The sequence below is a fragment of the Tarenaya hassleriana genome, unplaced genomic scaffold (assembly GCF_000463585.1).
Source record: "Tarenaya hassleriana unplaced genomic scaffold, ASM46358v1 Cleome4, whole genome shotgun sequence".
NCBI lineage: Eukaryota > Viridiplantae > Streptophyta > Magnoliopsida > Brassicales > Cleomaceae > Tarenaya > Tarenaya hassleriana.
The window spans coordinates 6,000,626-6,017,583 of record NW_010966881.1 but is presented as its reverse complement, the minus strand read 5'-3'; the positions used below and the strand labels follow the sequence as shown (position 1 = coordinate 6,017,583).

General features: G+C 39.4%; 5 protein-coding genes and 1 long non-coding RNA gene across 15 annotated transcripts in view; 4 read left to right on the top strand and 2 right to left on the bottom strand.

The window, feature by feature from the left end:
- The first annotated feature begins 92 nt into the window (after positions 1 to 92).
- Positions 93 to 2,084, top strand: LOC104824346. Its single transcript, XM_010556394.2, has 6 exons — positions 93 to 230; positions 315 to 378; positions 833 to 940; positions 1,033 to 1,131; positions 1,416 to 1,541; positions 1,772 to 2,084. Exons 1-6 carry the CDS (start codon positions 201 to 203, stop codon positions 1,894 to 1,896), a joined length of 552 nt encoding a protein of 183 aa, XP_010554696.1. The 5' UTR covers positions 93 to 200; the 3' UTR covers positions 1,897 to 2,084.
- Positions 2,085 to 2,438: 354 nt separating this feature from the next.
- LOC104824344 (alpha-soluble NSF attachment protein 2) lies at positions 2,439 to 5,500 on the top strand. Of its 2 annotated transcripts, none has more exons than XM_010556391.1 (9): positions 2,439 to 2,782; positions 3,360 to 3,409; positions 3,502 to 3,574; positions 3,806 to 3,885; positions 4,155 to 4,306; positions 4,461 to 4,620; positions 4,717 to 4,764; positions 4,981 to 5,061; positions 5,172 to 5,500. In XM_010556391.1, the coding sequence occupies exons 1-9, from the start codon at positions 2,638 to 2,640 to the stop codon at positions 5,250 to 5,252; spliced, it is 870 nt and encodes a 289-aa protein (XP_010554693.1). In that variant the 5' UTR covers positions 2,439 to 2,637; the 3' UTR covers positions 5,253 to 5,500. The 2 variants fall into 2 exon arrangements, with proteins under 2 accessions (XP_010554693.1, XP_010554694.1); XM_010556392.1 differs by lacking the exon at positions 2,439 to 2,782 and adding an exon at positions 3,103 to 3,169.
- Positions 5,501 to 5,620: 120 nt separating this feature from the next.
- Positions 5,621 to 7,402, top strand: LOC104824345 (arogenate dehydrogenase 1, chloroplastic-like). Its single transcript, XM_010556393.1, has 7 exons — positions 5,621 to 5,970; positions 6,062 to 6,230; positions 6,403 to 6,558; positions 6,729 to 6,811; positions 6,903 to 6,972; positions 7,053 to 7,127; positions 7,216 to 7,402. Exons 1-7 carry the CDS (start codon positions 5,801 to 5,803, stop codon positions 7,279 to 7,281), a joined length of 789 nt encoding a protein of 262 aa, XP_010554695.1. The 5' UTR covers positions 5,621 to 5,800; the 3' UTR covers positions 7,282 to 7,402.
- A 98-nt stretch (positions 7,403 to 7,500) lies between these two features.
- On the top strand, positions 7,501 to 9,269 carry LOC104824343 (abscisic acid receptor PYL6-like). Of its 2 annotated transcripts, XM_010556390.2 has the most exons (2): positions 7,501 to 7,802; positions 8,253 to 9,269. In XM_010556390.2, the coding sequence occupies exons 1-2, from the start codon at positions 7,776 to 7,778 to the stop codon at positions 8,886 to 8,888; spliced, it is 663 nt and encodes a 220-aa protein (XP_010554692.1). In that variant the 5' UTR covers positions 7,501 to 7,775; the 3' UTR covers positions 8,889 to 9,269. The 2 variants fall into 2 exon arrangements, with proteins under 2 accessions (XP_010554692.1, XP_010554691.1); XM_010556389.2 differs by having other exon boundaries at positions 7,501 to 9,268.
- A 1,196-nt stretch (positions 9,270 to 10,465) lies between these two features.
- On the bottom strand, positions 10,466 to 13,343 carry LOC104824342 (protein trichome birefringence-like 33). The gene is made up of 6 exons (XM_010556388.2): positions 13,001 to 13,343; positions 12,342 to 12,558; positions 12,096 to 12,267; positions 11,416 to 11,615; positions 11,161 to 11,319; positions 10,466 to 10,921 (listed from the first exon to the last, which is right to left on the bottom strand). Exons 1-6 carry the CDS (start codon positions 13,299 to 13,301, stop codon positions 10,582 to 10,584), a joined length of 1,389 nt encoding a protein of 462 aa, XP_010554690.1. The 5' UTR covers positions 13,302 to 13,343; the 3' UTR covers positions 10,466 to 10,581.
- Positions 13,344 to 14,542: 1,199 nt separating this feature from the next.
- LOC104824341 overlaps positions 14,543 to 16,958 on the bottom strand; it is a 3,628-nt gene continuing 1,212 nt past the window's right edge. For 2 of the 8 annotated variants that reach the window (XR_002024562.1, XR_002024564.1), the window contains exons 5-10: positions 16,747 to 16,867; positions 16,404 to 16,510; positions 16,181 to 16,298; positions 15,600 to 15,687; positions 15,419 to 15,497; positions 14,543 to 15,128 (exon numbers count right to left, since the gene is read on the bottom strand). This is a non-coding gene — a long non-coding RNA (uncharacterized LOC104824341). Of the gene's footprint in view, positions 15,129 to 15,418; positions 15,498 to 15,599; positions 16,299 to 16,403; positions 16,556 to 16,746; positions 16,868 to 16,958 lie in introns of all 8 variants that reach the window. The other 6 variants (XR_773429.1, XR_002024563.1, XR_002024561.1 and 3 more) reach the window with 5 other exon arrangements.

The window sequence follows — 16,958 nt, the reverse complement described above, 5'->3', positions numbered from 1 at the left end:
CAACAATTTACCATGAAAAAGATTTCAACTTTGGTCGCAATACAAGAAAATTACAAACAAATCAGTAAATACATCGATACATTCAACAATTCACCTTTAGAAAGATTAAACGTAAACAAACGAGAGCTGGGTCGGTCTCGAGGGCAAGCAAGGTTTTTTGTCTTCGATTTCCCAGCGAAAGTAGCCGATAGGCAGAAGTCATGCGGATTCTTGCTGCTCGCTTAGCCAATGTAATCACTATTAAGCCATCCTCTGAATTTTCATTTCTGAAATTCTTCGGCTTTCTCTGAATTGATCAATGGTTGAAATTGCAGTACTGTTGCAGAGGGAGATATGGGTATCTTCGATCTCGCAATTTCTCGTCTTTGAAGAAGAAAGGTCCGTTCTTCTTCTTTCATTTCTCTCGAATCGTCTTTTATCAGCTTTAGCTACTCGGAATTGGATTCGGGTTCTATGTTTGCCCAATATATAGGATGATGGATAGAGCGATATATGGATATGGTTTTCATGAAATATATCGATAATATGAATCTCACGAGCTCTGATTCAGTGTGTAGTTTGCTGGTATTCATTTGCTTGGATTGGTTGCTTGTGTGACGACTTCGTTGTTTCTCTTTGAGTACAGTCATGGGCAAAGATCGGGTAAAGGAAAGATTTGATTTCTTTCTCAGATCAAAAGTTTTGATTTTTGGGCATTTCGAGTGAATTAGTTCATCTGGGGAGGATTTTATGCTCTGGATTGAAGTTCATGAAGAAGAAAAGGCCTTACATTTTGGTTGGATCTCGTTGATTGGTGTTTTGATGCTTTGGCTTTGTTGCTTCTTATCATTAGACGATATCACCATTGAAGAGGAAGTTGAGAGGAAAACTGGGTGGTTGCTGAAACTTATCTTTGCTGGGACAGCAACGGCTATTGGATATCAGATCTTCCCTTATATGGGTAAGCACATTGTTTGTAAAATGCGACTAGGGATTTGTTTTCCTTGTAATATCCTTTTGCTTAGTAAGTTTTCTCGTCACTTGGTAACTCAGGAGATAACTTGCTTCAGCAATCTATATCGCTTTTACATGTCAAGGATCCATTGTTTAAGAGAATGGGAGCTTCTAGGCTTGCCCGTTTTGCCGTTGACGGTAAACCCGGAATCTTTCAAAGTTCTCTGCTTCGGAACCTGTTCCTACCATGTCATAATCGAATTGTTTTAACTGGTTCTCTTGTTTTTGCTCTCTGTTATTGTGTACTATTATATAGTTGTTGTGCAAGTTCGGTTCTTGAAAACGGAAATCTCCGATGCAATACTGGTTGGCAGATGGGTTGATGAAAAACAAAAGATCGAATATCGAGATTTGCTTTCATGGTAACTTGAAATTGTTCGCCACATGCACCTGAATCGAAACCATTTGGTTTGATCTCTTAGATGGAAGAAGAATGAAGATTGTGCAAATGGGAGGGGCTCAAGAGCTTCTCAACATGTTGGGGGCTGCTAAAGACGACAAGACGAGGAAAGAAGCTCTAAAAGCTCTTGCCGTCATCTCAAAATCAGGTCTTTCTTGTTCAATCTTTCCGTTTGCCTATCTCAAACGCCTTATTCTCTTTCGGTCACACACATGGATCTTTCTCTGCCATTCGACCCATCTTAGATTCCATTGAGACATAAGGGTATTCAGAAATTGCTATATCCAGCATGTAGGAACTTTACAGCAATTCATGAAAATGAAAATATGAATCGTGTGACCATTTTCGAAATTTCCAACACTCCTTAATGGCTGGCAGATGAAGCTGCAAACTTCCTGCGCAGTAAAGGAGCACTCTTTATTGTCAAGTCGGCTCCAGATTCACCAGAGGATTCAGATATCACTACGTATAAGTCAAGTATACTGAAGAAGTTAGAGGATTGAAGAAACAGTTGTTGTTGTTTTCCAACTAAGGTACACATTTTGTTAGAAAAACCAGTTATTGTCATAAACCCAGAGCTTTCTGGGACCATAGAACATGGTGTTTTTGCATAGACCAACTTAATATGTTCTTAAGCTACACTTATCGGCAGAAATCAGAGGTTAAGGGTCAACTGTGATCGATTCAGTAACTGGTGTTTGATGCGAAATACTCAAACAAAAGATTAATCTTTTTACGTTTACATGCATATATACAATTTGGTTTCAGATGGGTTCTTGTCAGCATTTGAACTGATAATGGAATTATCTGCTCAATGCAATCTTGTTTTTTTTTGTTAGGTTCTTTTAATTATTTTCATATGGTTTAATTATTTTTTAATTTTAGAAAAAAAAATTATATCTGTTTTGGGTTCTCGGACTTGAAATGCCTTACCCTAATAATGCGTCCTGAACTCGTCGTGTGGGCCTAATGGGCCTGACTTTGAAATAGGCAGTCCGAAAACTGTTACAGGTGACGTTATAAAGCCTGGCTCACTAATAGGCCTTGAAAATTTTCTCCAGCGAAACTTCCCCGACTTTTCGCTCCCAACCGATTGTCGTCTCTATCTTCTTCACTGCGAAAATTCATCGAAACAATTCCTCTTTTTTGGAGGGAAAGAAAAGGGGAACGTATCTGAAGGGAAAATCCGATCATCGTTATAGGAGGAAGAGGGTGAATACGAGACGGAGGGTGGGGGGAGAGAAATGGGGGATCATCTGGTGAGAGGGGAGGAATTCGAGAAGAATGCTGACAAGAAGCTCAATGGTTGGGGTCTGTTTGGTTCTAAGTACGAGGATGCTGCCGATCTCCTCGAAAAAGCTGCTAATTCCTACAAGCTCGCCAAAGCATGTAATTCCTTCGTTTTCCGGGCCGAATTCTCTTTCGTTTTGTGTTATCGGATTTCCATTTCATCCGTTTCTCGTTCGATTCCTCGTGGATTTATTCACTTTTTTTAAGAAATATGAGATTTAGGTAATATATTATGATCAGGTTGTAGTTTGCGGTGATTTCTTAATGATTATGTCAGAAGTTGTCGTATGTGGGTTGGTATTTGGTCATTTTCCATTGGAATGTTTGTTTTGGTATAAGAATATAATATATCAACGACATAATTGGTTCATAGGATCTGCCTACCAAAATTCTAAGCTGAAAACTCGCGACACCCAGAGATTCGATGATTTTGCTCGCTCTATCATTGGGTTCGTGGCCTTGCAATATGCCATAGCATAGATTAAGGTGCAAAATAAGTGTTGAAGTTGCTATGCTAGAAGCAAAAACCTAATCTTTCTGATGGAAGATTTGATAGATCATAGCACAGATTGAGTTTTATTTTGGTAGAGTGAATTAGGTCGAGCTTTCTCTTGGACTGTTGATGCACGCCCTTGCTATGGCTTCCTGCTTACATTTTCGACACATGATATTGCAGGGGATAAAGCAGGAGTAACTTATGTGAAGATGGCTAACTGTCACTTAAAGGTGATTTCTTTGGATACGACACTGAATCTTTTATTTCCTCATATCTGGAAGAATGTGCATAAGCATATGATAACATTGGTCTGCGTCTGCAGTCAGATAGCAAACATGATGCTGCTAATGCCTACGCTGAAGCTGCCAAATGCTACAAGAAAATAAATACAAATGGTATGCAACTCGCTGGGACACTCTATTGTATTTTATGGCCTGAAAGCCACTCTTTATGATCGAGATCTCTGTCATTGTTATTGGTCCTATGAGTCTCCCACTTGGTAGAGGGTCAATGATGCGAGGACCCTATTGTTAGTGGTGATTATGAAATCTAGCATTTTTCCTGGCATCATCTTTTACGATATCCATTTGTATCATGTCCTGATATAAGCGTGACCTTTTCTGCAGAGGCTGCATCTTGCTTAGAGCAAGCAGTAAATATATTTTGTGAGATAGGAAGGCTTGGCATGGCTGCACGATATTATAAGGTACCGTGTTTTCTTGCCTAGCCTGAAATTGGGATTATAAGTACTTACTAAGATTGAAAGAGGGTTTTATTAGGGGCCTTATTCTTCAGGTTTTGTTCTTTATTATCAGTCGCCGCTTTATCCTTTACAGGTCGATCCATTCGTTATCCGTGTTCTTTAACTGTACAGTTTGTTGCAATTTCTGCATCGCTTTTTAGGCGGTATCCTAAGAGGCGCACCAATCATTCGTCCCCAATCGTTTGTCATTGTGGAATGTCTTCTGTATGCAGGAAATTGCTGAGTATTATGAATCTGATCAAAACATCGACCAAGCTATTGCTTACTTTGAAAAGGCAGCTGAATTTTTTCAAAATGAAGAAGTAACAACTTCTGCTAACCAGTGCAATCTAAAGGTGGCGCAATATGCTGCCCAGATGGAGCAGTAAGAATTCGTCCATCTTGCCTTTCTGCTTTCTTATATTATGCTTTAACATTGTCGAGATGCAAATCATCATTTGTAGAGTTTTGTTACTAGTTTATTGGAGCAGTGATGAGATGGCAATATTTGCATGATATGCGTTTCAATTTTTTGTCAGGTATGACAAGGCAATCCAGATTTATGAAGAAATAGCCCGCCAGTCCCTCAACAATAACTTGCTGAAATATGGAGTTAAGGGGCATCTTCTCAATGCTGGCATTTGCCATCTATGCAAAAGCGATGTTGTTTCCATTAGCAATGCATTGGAGAAGTATCAGGTTCTTGTACATAGCATATACGTAACGTAGCTCTAAGCGTTTTCTCGGGAATGTCCTCAAAAGCATCACATTAATCTAACACCCGGTTTTCTGCAGGACCTTGATCCAACTTTTTCAGGAACTCGGGAGTGCAAGTTCTTGGCGGTAGGTTTAGTTTGATGTCTTTTTTTTGTTTAACAGTAAATAGAGTGAGAGAACCAATTCTTTTTGTTCATTGGATTGTGTACCAAACTATGAACAGCATACATAATAACATCAATTACAAAACTTTTCCTCCCTCATCAGATCAATAGTCTGTTAGCTCAGCGGGCAAAATAGGTTTCTATATGTTAAATGCATATCTTTTTTTCCACTTGACAGGACATTGCCTCTGTTATTGATGAGGAGGACGTTGCAAAGTTCACAGATGTCGTCAAGGAATTCGACAGCATGACACCTCTGGTACGATCTGAAACCCGCCCATAGAATATTATATGTGTGTGTGCGTGTATATATATCACCTGACCTTCTGTAATGGTGCAATCATATATGCAATCTGGGCATGTTTTCAGGATTCATGGAAGACAACACTATTACTAAGGGTGAAGGAAAAGCTGAAGGCCAAGGAGCTAGAGGAGGACGACCTTACCTAAGTATCTTATCTGCTTCTGCCGGCAGATTTACTTCAAAAACAATGGTTTTTTTTTTTTGGTTGGTGTTCTTCTCTTACTCTCAATGCCTATATGAAAGCTCAAGTGCTATATTCTGCTGAAATTGTGTGTGTGGGGTTTGAATTTTAGGTTAAGAGGGTTTGGTCGACATGTGTGTGGCATGCTATTATTACTGATCGAGGTTTGTCCTGGTTTCACTATTTCATTTACGGACTTTGCCCATTGAAACATATGAATCCTTGAGATTGTGAGCTGATATTCATCTCTATGTATATATGTATATATGTTACGTAACTGGAGTTATCGATCGTGTTTACTTCCATGGCATAGATCGTGGGTCTCAGTATCGTCCACGCAACTTCTACATAATAAAACCAAAAAAATACGTGTAGAAATATTCCAGTGTGGCATATCATGTTTGGCCTTTGCCTATATGATCCAAAGAGATCAAAGCCAAATTGGTTTTGTTCTTTTCTTCCTTTCTTAAGTATATATATATAATTAAAAAAAAAGAAGCTTGAGCTCAAGCCATGGCCATGTCTGCTTCTCCGAACAAGAACCTGAAAATAGGGATCGTTGGGTTCGGCAACCTCGGACAGTTCCTGGCAGAGACAATGATCAAACAAGGTCATAGCATTCATGCCACTTCCCGTTCTGATTACTCTGATCTCTGTATCCGTCTCGGCATTGTCTTCTTCCGGTAATAATCTCGACCGAAAAACCATATTATACACAATACCCTTTTCATCATCATCTTCATCTTCTTCTTCCATCCATGGTTGTGGTTGCAGGGACACTGATGCCTTTCTTGAAGCCGATAGTGATGTCATCTTGCTCTGCACATCGATTCTTTCGCTCTCCAATGTCCTTGAGTCGATGCCACTTAAGAGCATTAGGCGTCCTGTTCTCTTTGCTGATGTTCTCTCTGTCAAGGAGCATCCCAAGGACGTTCTTCTCCAAGTAAAACTCTCAGCTTCATCTGAGACTTTCTCTCATTTTCTTCCCATCCAAACACTCGTTGTGCTTCTCATTCCGATGTTCATGTCTTTTATACACAACTGCAGAGTTTGTTGGGTCAGTTTAAGTGCATGTTTTGCGCTGCGTGTCGGAACTTGTGTTTGGTTTTGTTCAGGTGGTACCTGAGGATTGTGACATTCTCTGCACACACCCCATGTTTGGACCACGAAGCGGAAAAGACGGGTGGAAAGGTTTAGCCTTTATGTACGATAAAGTCAGATTACGGGATGAAGCTACTTGCTCTAAGTTCCTCAATGTTTTCCGGACAGAGGTACTGCTTCATCTCTCTGTTCTTGTCTCTGTTTCCATGGAACCAGAGAAAACACGTTCACAGAGACAATCGAACACACAGATCAATATAGTCCAAAGGGATTTCAGGATATATATACCAAGAATGTTCAAGAATATATATATAAATATACGCATTCACACACTGAGCAGGGATGCAAAATGCTGGAAATGACTAGCGAAGAACACGACAGACTAGCTGCCAAGAGTCAGTTTCTTGCTCATACCATTGGCAGGTCATGAGTACAAAACATCATCATCTCCTGTCTGAAAATGGTAAGCGAAACCCGGTAACAAAAAGACTAAACCTTTCCTCGTATCTGGCAGGACTCTATCAGAAATGGGCATCAAATCAACATGCATTGACACAAAGTCCTTCGAAACACTTCTTCAGTTGGTGCGTGTGCACAAGTACATGAACTGTAACGTTCTGTAGGTTTGCTAATAATAATAATAAAAAAAACCCATTAATGGCAGGAAGAAAGCTCGGGGCAAGATAGTGAAGATCTATATAAAGGACTGCTCACATACAATAGGTTTGCCAAACAAGAGGTTTGTAATGAAAGCATGCGTGCGTCTCGCTTCATAAATAAACGCATAAACTAAAGAAACTGACGCAGAATTGGGTCGTATGATACAGCTGAAGAACCTTGTGGATGCCATTCAAAAGGTTAGAGATAGGTTTTTTGAAGAGGAGGAACACTGAAGTAGAGAAAGCCCTTTTCAAGAAAGGGAAAAAAAATCCTTTTATCCTTACTGTTTCTTTAATTTATTTACACGAAATTAGTGAACTAATGATAATTGGTGTATAATAATTAATTAAGAAATTTTATTTTACAAAATGTTTTAACTAAAGTCACATAGTTTGCAAAAAAAAAAAAAAGAATCAATTAATGGGTAATTTATTTTACTAAACTCGGTTTTCTTAAAAGCCCAATTTAGACTAATAAATGGGCCGCCTAGAGATATGGGCCCACAAATTGGGCATGTTCTTCTGCTTCCTCTCGTTTCCGCTAGCACCAACGCCCAAACCTCTTCGGCCGCCGCCATGTTCAACCGACCGCCGCCGCTCCTTGTCCCGGCCGGAATATCTCTACGGAAGATTCTATAATAACACTAAATGAGAACGACTTCGAGATCATAAAGTTTCTGTCTTTCGCCCAAAAAAAAAATCAAAGCCTGAAGCTTGGTGTTGCCTTAATGAGGCTATGTACAAAAAATAAAAGAGTAATGTTCTTTCTTGATGAATAGTAGTTGCTACTCGCTGCCCATGGATTCCTCTACGCATCCGCATTTCGGTGTAAAAATCGTTTGATTTTGTGTTTATTTAAAATGATACAAAAGATAAGGATTTAATATTGAATAAATATTTCACAAGGTGCATATGGGACATGTTGATCTAATTATTATCTTCTTTTTTCTTTTTTTTTTAGATGTATTTCTTCCAAGATGGTCTTCTAGCTACATGTTTCATTTTCTGAATAAAGAAAAAAACAAGTTGGCAAAAAACCATATGTTAAAAAAAAAATCATAGATACAACCGACGAAACCCAAAACTGATATCTCTTTTTCAGCCGCAAATATACATATTATATATATATATATATATGCCTACATGCACCTCATTACAACCTCATTAGAGAGATGGTTAAAATTAGCACGCCTTCTCCGCTGCAGTTCCAGCGAACCGTCTCCGCTGACGTGGCAAATGCCGCTGTGAGTTCCGGCCACTGTCACATCCACAAGCAGCCCCTGCCGCCGTTGACGCGAGTGTGCCTCGCGCGTGCTTTGAACGTCCCCGAACACGTGGCGTTCCGTCACAAGCGAGCGGTTAGCCCCACGCAGTGCTACTCCGTCGTGGAGACTGAGATCCACGCGCCGGCGTCGGCCGTGTGGGCCATCCTCCGTCGCTTCGATAGCCCTCAGTCGTACAAGCACTTCGTACGGAGCTGCCACGTGGTGCTGGGCGACGGCGTCCGCGTGGGATCCGTGCGGGAAGTTCGCGTCGTGTCGGGACTGCCCGCGGGGTTCAGCGTCGAGAGGCTCGAGATCCTGGACGAGGAGCGCCACGTCATCAGCTTCAGCGTCGTCGGTGGGGACCACAGGCTCGAGAACTACAGGTCGGTGACGACGGTGCACGAGTCGCCGGACGGGAAGGTGACACGTGTCGTCGAGTCATACATCGTCGACGTGCCCGTCGGTAACACAAAGGAAGAGACTTGCAGCTTCGTCGATACCATCGTACGGTGCAACTTGCAGTCGTTGGCTCGGCTCGCGGAGAACTCGCCGAAGACTGCGCAAAAAACCTCGTAATTAAAATTTTCTTTCTTTGAACTTTTTTCAAATAATTTCAAATATTTTGACTTTTTTTTTTTTGAATTCTCGACACGGGTTCGAACTTCGAAATCAGTCGAGGGTTCTTGGTAAAACTGAGATTTAAAAAGATTGTGATGTTAGTGCGTTTGTTCGTTTTTCGAAGTTAGGGTTTGGGGGATTTGTCAAGAATCAAGATACGATGTTGACCCCTCTCCCTTCTTCTTGACCTGTTTGTACGCGTGGTTCTTGAAACTTTACAACAGAGATCTTTATTAAGAGGGCTTTATCATGTATTTTCCCCTCAGTTTATATATCTATTATCTGTTAACAAGAAAAAGGTTAATATCTAACATCTTTCTTCTTTGAAGTTTTGAACGGTAACGTATGAAGCAGCGAATCATATTGAGGTGTATATTACCGAAGTCATATATAATATGCTTTAATTGGTACTCATAAATTAGTTCTATGTAATTATGTAGTAAGGGATAGATCGTAATAAACGCTAATTATAGGGTTCGTGCGTACTTAACGTTTTTATTTCGTTTTCTAAAAACACGACACCTTGTTAATAAAGCCGAGATTTATGGTACACATTGCGCAGAAAATGAAGGTCGGTCCAAATCAGCTGTCGTTTTATTCAAACCAACTTTACACAAAAGAATCGTGTTTTTGTCCAGAAAAAGTAGAAATAAAAATACTTTTAAGTTAGCAATTGGACAAATTTATACACTTGTTCATATACACATATACTTAATCGAACTACAGGTGAACAAGTGTGAAAAACGAAATGGTCAATAATTTTCATATTTGAGTAAAACAATTGGTAAGATCTTGAAAATTGCATTAAAATATCAGATAGTCTCAAAGGAATCGTTATATATATGCAGAAATGCAAGTTGGATGTAATGAAATTCAACTTGGCTTAAAGAAAAACAAAGACAAGTTGCACAAAGTCGCTACTGTTCTTTTGAACATTTTATATTCCATATAAATAAATAAATGGATGACATAATATATAAATTATGATTATTTGTATAATAGTTATGTACGACGTGTAAATATTTTGTTTGGAAAGGGAGGAAGTACATGCAAGTTGACATGCAAGTTGGCAAGGAGGCTATTAATGTTTTCCCTATTTTGGTCGCATGTAAAATGACATAAAACCCACCTACCATTATTGTTTGTGGCTAAAAGAATAAAGGGCGTTATCGAAATGGATTTGAATATATTCAGGATTTTAAAGAATTTTCTATAAAATTTCTATGTACCGTGATTAATTAATTTGCTTAAAGGGTTTGGGATGGAATGTAAATGATTTCTCGATTATCTCATTAAGCAAAATAATTTTCTTGAGATACAATGCAATTTAAATAATTCATAAGATTTTATTTTATTTTAGTTGGGCTGGAATTAAATGAGTTGTGATTATATCGTCTAATCCACTTACAAGTTACATGAATGTCGAATCTTGTATTGTAAGACAAGTGAATTTCATAATTACCATCCTAGAATATATATATATATATATATGTATATGTATAAACTATCTATTGGACTGCTTGGAAAATAATTCGGATGAAACACAAATTGGAAACGAATCAATTCAATGACTTCCACGAATAAAACACACTTTACATCTGCCCTAAAACCCCACAAAATACATAGTTTTTTTTTTCTTTGTTGTTGTTGTCTAAGGGTAAAAGAGCTTGGCGAAGAGAAGCTCGTTCCAAGTATCTTGGAGACCAGGGAGACACCAGTGCACGCAATCTGCGTAGCTCACTGGATTGGCCAGCTGCTCCTTCGTCAATGGACTCCACTGCTTCTTGTATATCGACGTGTGAGCGTCTTTCCGATAGCTCGAAAGCTGCGTTATGTTCAGGAAACTCACCGGAATCTTGGATTTTCCCAACACTTCTCCGATCACTTCCATTATGCTTCTCCGACAGTCTGATCCCCAGTAGTTTGGATCTTCTATCAGCGTTGTCTCGTTGTAGCAGTTCTTGCCCGGTTCCCCTGCCCAGTCTATGCTCCTGCAGCCGAAAATCAATACGAAAAATCTTCATATCGAAAAGCGGAAGCAAAACGGTATGAAATCTTGTGGGATAGTCAGACCCATATCGAAATCAGAAAGGAAAGCTGCAGAGCTGCCTAATGCGGAACCAAAGATGCATGAATGCAGCAGAAAATTCAGTTGCTTGGGTTAGAAGTAACAAATGCAAGCCTTTTTTTTTGTTTTCACATCTGAATTGAAAGAGAGAGGAGAACTGACTTGGCATGAGTGGGAGACATGCTGGTGAAGAAAACCCTAGTTTTCTTACGATCCATGTTCCTCTTCACCCATCTCAACATACTCTTCATCGCCATCCTGTATGCATCTTCCGTCGGGACCTCTGCTATCACCTTCTCTTCATCGTCGAACGACCCTTGCCTGCATGTATAATCATAACCGTTCATCAAAAGAAGGTTGATGATTAAGAAATTCAACCAATAATCAACGACATGTATATATGAATATGGTAATTACAGGATCTTCATCTTCAAGCCGGTCATCCACCAGAGGTAGGTGTTGAACACGATGATGTCCACGCCCTTCCAGTGTTTTCCGTGCTTGTTTATCGATCCTTTCCTCACGATCCTGTCTGAGATTCTGTGGACAATCGCGTCGTCTGAATTCGATTCCAGGAGAAAAGGTGCCCAGTAGAATTCTATCGTTGCATTGTACTCCTGCAGATTCCGACGAACATGGGCATAACAAGAATCAAATTGAGAATAAAACGAGTCGATTCAATGCCTTTGTGACTGGGGCTGGCAAAAGAATCCGAATTTCCGATACCCTATCTGATCTGCGAGTCCCGTGTATGGATGTTAGAGATCAGATCGGATTTTGTTATTACCCAACATTAAATTGACTTTTTACCTAAAATCTTAGAAAAAATATATATAAAAAAACATATAGTATTACGAAAGAAATCTCTCAAAATTTCGAGTTCCAATTCGAATAATCTTGAAATTTGGATATCCAATCCCAATCAACTCTAATATATATAAATGAAATAAATTTAAAGTCTTGAATTTGAATTTCGGACTTACGAAAATCCAAAAATTATTTTTGGTACCCGAGTAAAATGGATCTGTAATCGGGTCCGGATCCAACCCGGACAATCTATGCGTAAAAAAAATAATCAGGATGATTAGAGCGTCAACCTTGGCGGTGAAGACAGTGAGGGAGTCAAAGGTTTCCATGGATTTCTGGTCGTCGGGGATGAGCCGATGAAGAAGGCAGACCATTGAAACGTACATTCCTCTGTTCAACGAGTCGCCTACGTACATCATCCTCTTCCCTCTCAACGTCTCCAGCATCATCGTAGCGTTGAATCTGAAATGCCATCCCATCCAGTTATACATCACATAAACCAAATCAAGACACTCAAGAGAGAGAGAGAGACTGACGAGGGGAGATCGCAGCCGTGTGGCTGCCACCGCCAGAACTGATAGTCCTTGTCCGGACGGCCGTGTTCCTGACACGTCAGCTGTGGCTGGATGTACGGACACTCCCATTCCTCGTACGGAGGTCTGCTCGTCTCGTCCCGAACCCATCTCCCGCTGAATACGTCACACCCTTCCGGCGTTTTTCCCACTGCAAACGGATACTTCTTCTCCTTCCCCTCTTCTCTCCACAACACAAAATTCACCCAACAAAATGCAAAAGAGAAACATCAGTTTTCTGATGAACTCTGCTTGCCCTTCAAAGATTTGTACTGAATTCCACGTGTTGTGAATGATGTAGAGGGGATTTCCTTGATTAAAACAAGAACTCTAGGGTTCTATTTGCATAAATAACTTTCAATGCGGGTCAGGGTTTACTTTTAGCATGCAAAGTATGATATCAGTCCCTCCATAATTCTATCTTACCAGAGAATATATGAGCTTCAACACATATAAACTACATGTTTACATGAGCAGATATTCCGGAATTCTAGAGCCATTGATGCTTATAAATGGAACGTATCTTCAAGTCAATATAATCTCAGATATTCAAATATCAGTAACTATGTATATATAGCCCTACCTTACAAAAGAAATGACGAGACAATAATAAGAAGATGTACCGGTGGTTCGGGAGAGCGGCCGGGGGAGGCGGGGCTCGAGCTGGCCGAAGATACACATGAAATCTTCGCCATAGAGGACGGCGACGAACAGTATGAACATTAGAAGCGTCAAGAGGTAAGGAGAGAGACGGGCTTTTCTCGGAAGAGAAGGTGCAGAGAGTGAAGAAACCGGTGACGAAGGTTTCACCATGTTTGTCGTTTCTTTTTCTTTTTCTTTTTTGTTGGTGTCAGGAAAGAGACGAGTGCCAAAAATGTGAATAGAAATGGAAATTTTATAAGCGTTAGGGGGAAGGGAAATCATGAAATTGCGAGGGACACAATAAGAGAAAAGCCATTTGGGGGGGTTGGTATTTTGATGATCGCATATACGTGCAAATGATTTCATTTTTATTTAAAAGAAAGAAAGAAAATGCTTCAAGAAATAATAAAGATGGGCAAGCGATGAAGAGTAGTACTTGAACTGTTAATGATTATATTTGGTGAATGAGAGAGAATATAATAAAAATAAAAGATTAGAGGGTGATGAGTAGGTAAATATAGACGCTGAGTGGTTGACCCCTCCTTAATTATGATTATATATCTTCTTAAAATAATTATTAGTTAATTAAACTCGTTTCTACGCTAATTATCTTAGATTTATGAGAAGGATTGTCGGCAACAATTCGTATCCATATGTAAGAGAAATGATTGATTTAGTCAATAAGATTTTCTTCAACTAAACTCTTTTGGATAACTATTTTCTTTAAAAAAAAAGGTGGCATGGAGGTTATATATATATATATATATAGCTCAATTACATACTAGAGAAAAATGAATATGAATTATTTCGTTATTTTCCTAATAATAATAATAATTTAGTCTTTGGCGGATGTGAGATGATGGTGGTGGTGAAGAGAGATGCCGAATATGAATAATTTTCCCTTGGCTTCTAAGCTAAGTGTCTTCTTCCTAGTCTTGTAAAGATGGCATATCATTGTCTTCACTTTTTTTTTCCTCCATTTTTTTCCGGTAACTTACAAACAAATATAAATTAAAGTCGACGGTACACGTTTATAATAATAAAAAAAACCCTCATGGAGAATTTAATTATACGAGATGGATTTAAAAAAAATTGAAAAATTGTAAGTACCAACTGATCTAGAGGATGATCAAAATAACAGAGTGGTGTTAATTGAGAAAAGGTTGGGCTTTCAGGCTCGAAGTAGTTGGCGCTCAGCACTCAATGTTTCTCTCGTCGCAGGTTCTTGTCCTGACCCCCGAAATAACCCCCAACCAATCCGTGTGACCATAACAATGGCTTTAATAGCTCTACAATAATAGCATATCCCTTTTCCTGTCATTTGTCTACCAGAAACTTTCAGTTGGAGCAAGAATTACTCGTTATATCATTCTTGCAAATCGAAAAAACCTTGTACCATTTGTGATTCCAGACCCCATCAAGGAAAAAAATTGACTGTTTTTACTTGAACATGTTGATTTCATGGTGATCTGTGAAAGGTGGCCTTAGATTATGAATGCCCACTATGAAATATGAGAAGCACATCACGAACTGTATATGTGTATATACACACACATGCATTTGTGAACATGGTTTTTCAGAAGTACTGAAACATGGAGACATCGGCTGAGTAAATTTCTAAACTGCTACAAGAATGTCTAAAGGTACAGTAATGTGGAAACAGTAACAGTGGTTTTTGCAGAAGATTAGAAACAACAAGTGCTGTGTGTGTATGTATTCTTCCCCGATGCTTGTATTATTTCTACCGGATGAAAGGTCGATTCTTTCGGTTCTCCTAAAAATGTATCACAGAGAAGAGAAACATGGGAGGCACCTTTCATGTTGGCCAAGACGGGACATACACTGAAATAATCTGGTGGCGTTTTTTCACAATCAGAGAGAAGGGTCAGTGCCTTGTGTCGAGGATCACCAATAAGATTAAGAGAGGAGCTATGGCGGCTCAGAAGTTGACTGGAGAATATGAGCTGTGGTGGTGAACATAACTAGCTAGGCCTCCTGAATCTGTGGTCTTGAAGTAGATGCAGAGCCACCAAAAGATAAGATATAAACAAAGAAGAGTACCTGTATTCTGTGAGGTGCGGTCGCCCAGAAATCCAAATTGGGAATTACCTAAAACAGATATGAAAACTTTGCATTACCAACACATAAAATTAACCAAAATGCTAGGCAAGCCATAATAATTATTTTCCAACATTCATTCACCGTATGTAGGGTAAGGTGGCCTAGTATATTCACTTCCCCAGCACCCCCACTAGATGGGGATACGAACTGGGTTGGTCCTTTATTCATTCACCATATGTAACAAAATCTTAACTATCGTGTGCCCGTTGGAGCAAGTATGTCCGTTTGAGATCAACCATATTTTACCACCAATTCAAGGGAAAAAAATGTGAACATACATCTAAGCCACGAATTCCAAAGGCGAAATACCGATAAGCTGCAGCAGCCAGCAAATAAGCTCCAAATAGGGACAAGACACTGAAAATCGAAGAATTTACGTTACATCAAAGCGTTTCAACTCAGAGGCGAACTTTGAACCTATTTGCAATATAACAGCCTCTAAAAGAATGTAGCACTCACATGAGCAGTAAGGTTCCAAACCAACCCCATCCACCACCATGGCCTGATATAGTTGTAGCACAACCAGAAGGATGCGCAACTCAGTAGTCTGTGAATCAAACAAGAATCAAGATCTTGAACTCCGAGCATTAAGAGAAAACACACATGACCAATGCCTTTAGTTTTCACCATTAAAGAATGCCAAGGATAAAATGTTAAATCAAGATTTGCTTTCTGTGGCTGCCATTCCTTTCTCCAGTATAATCCTATGACTCCCATACAAATCTGAAAGAGAACAACCCACTCAACTCTGCAGTATGCTCTGTCTTCTCATGTTACTAACATCATATCCTTCAAATTGCCTAAACAAATCAACAAGCTTTTCTTTTTATTCCATACTTTGAATAAATAAAGAAGTTGCAATGCTACAAAGAAATTCAGGATGTCCAAGCACAATGTACAGGGTGGCAAGTGCAGACATTACTCAATCATGCAATCCCTAAGAACAAATTCCTGGAAGTCAAAAGTCTCATACAGGAAAATATGAGATTAGACATGATACACACATATATCTGAACCAGGACAACAGTGGAAAGCTATACCATCAGTGAAAAGATCCCTGGTTAGATTGTTTAAGAAAGACTACTGCTCATTTCAAACAGATGAGTCGCTAACACTCGCATAATGACATATCCCTGATTTCTCGAGTGTGATTGGCCCCTGATACAATCAACAGATGAGGTATTAAATATAGAAAGTACTAATCAACTCTGCAATTTCCTATCTTATTAGGTTTAGCAAAATGTACGAGATACAAATACTTACATCAACTTTATTCGTCTGGCAAGTAACAGAAACTGAGAGTGAACAATTTTGCTTTTCGTTGCCACTTGACATCTTAACAATGATGCCTTCGGCAGGATTCTCTTTATCTACCATATTCAAAAATAACATTCCTCAGACCGCATTGTCACATCCTTGACACAAAAAAGTTGGGAAAAAGAATGTAAAAAATTTCGCTTCATCATCAGCTCACAAAACTGCACTTAAGACCGCATTATAAAATGCCATAAGTTACCATGATGAGTCATGACAACCACATTATCTCTCTTTTCTTTTTAAACTGGAAAAAAGCATCTCAAGAAATTGAAAATTTTCATGTTCATACCAATAACATCAACGCCTGTGCTTGAATAGCGCCCTACAGTAGTACATACATCATACCCTGCAAATAGGAGAGATTTCTTCAGCCATCAAGGAAGCTTTCCCCTGCTCTGGATACAGAATTGCTAGGAGGAAACAATTAAATAGTTACATTTTTTAATAAAGTAGTGGAAAATGGGACAAGAATGGCATACAGACCCCCCCCCCCCCCCGGGA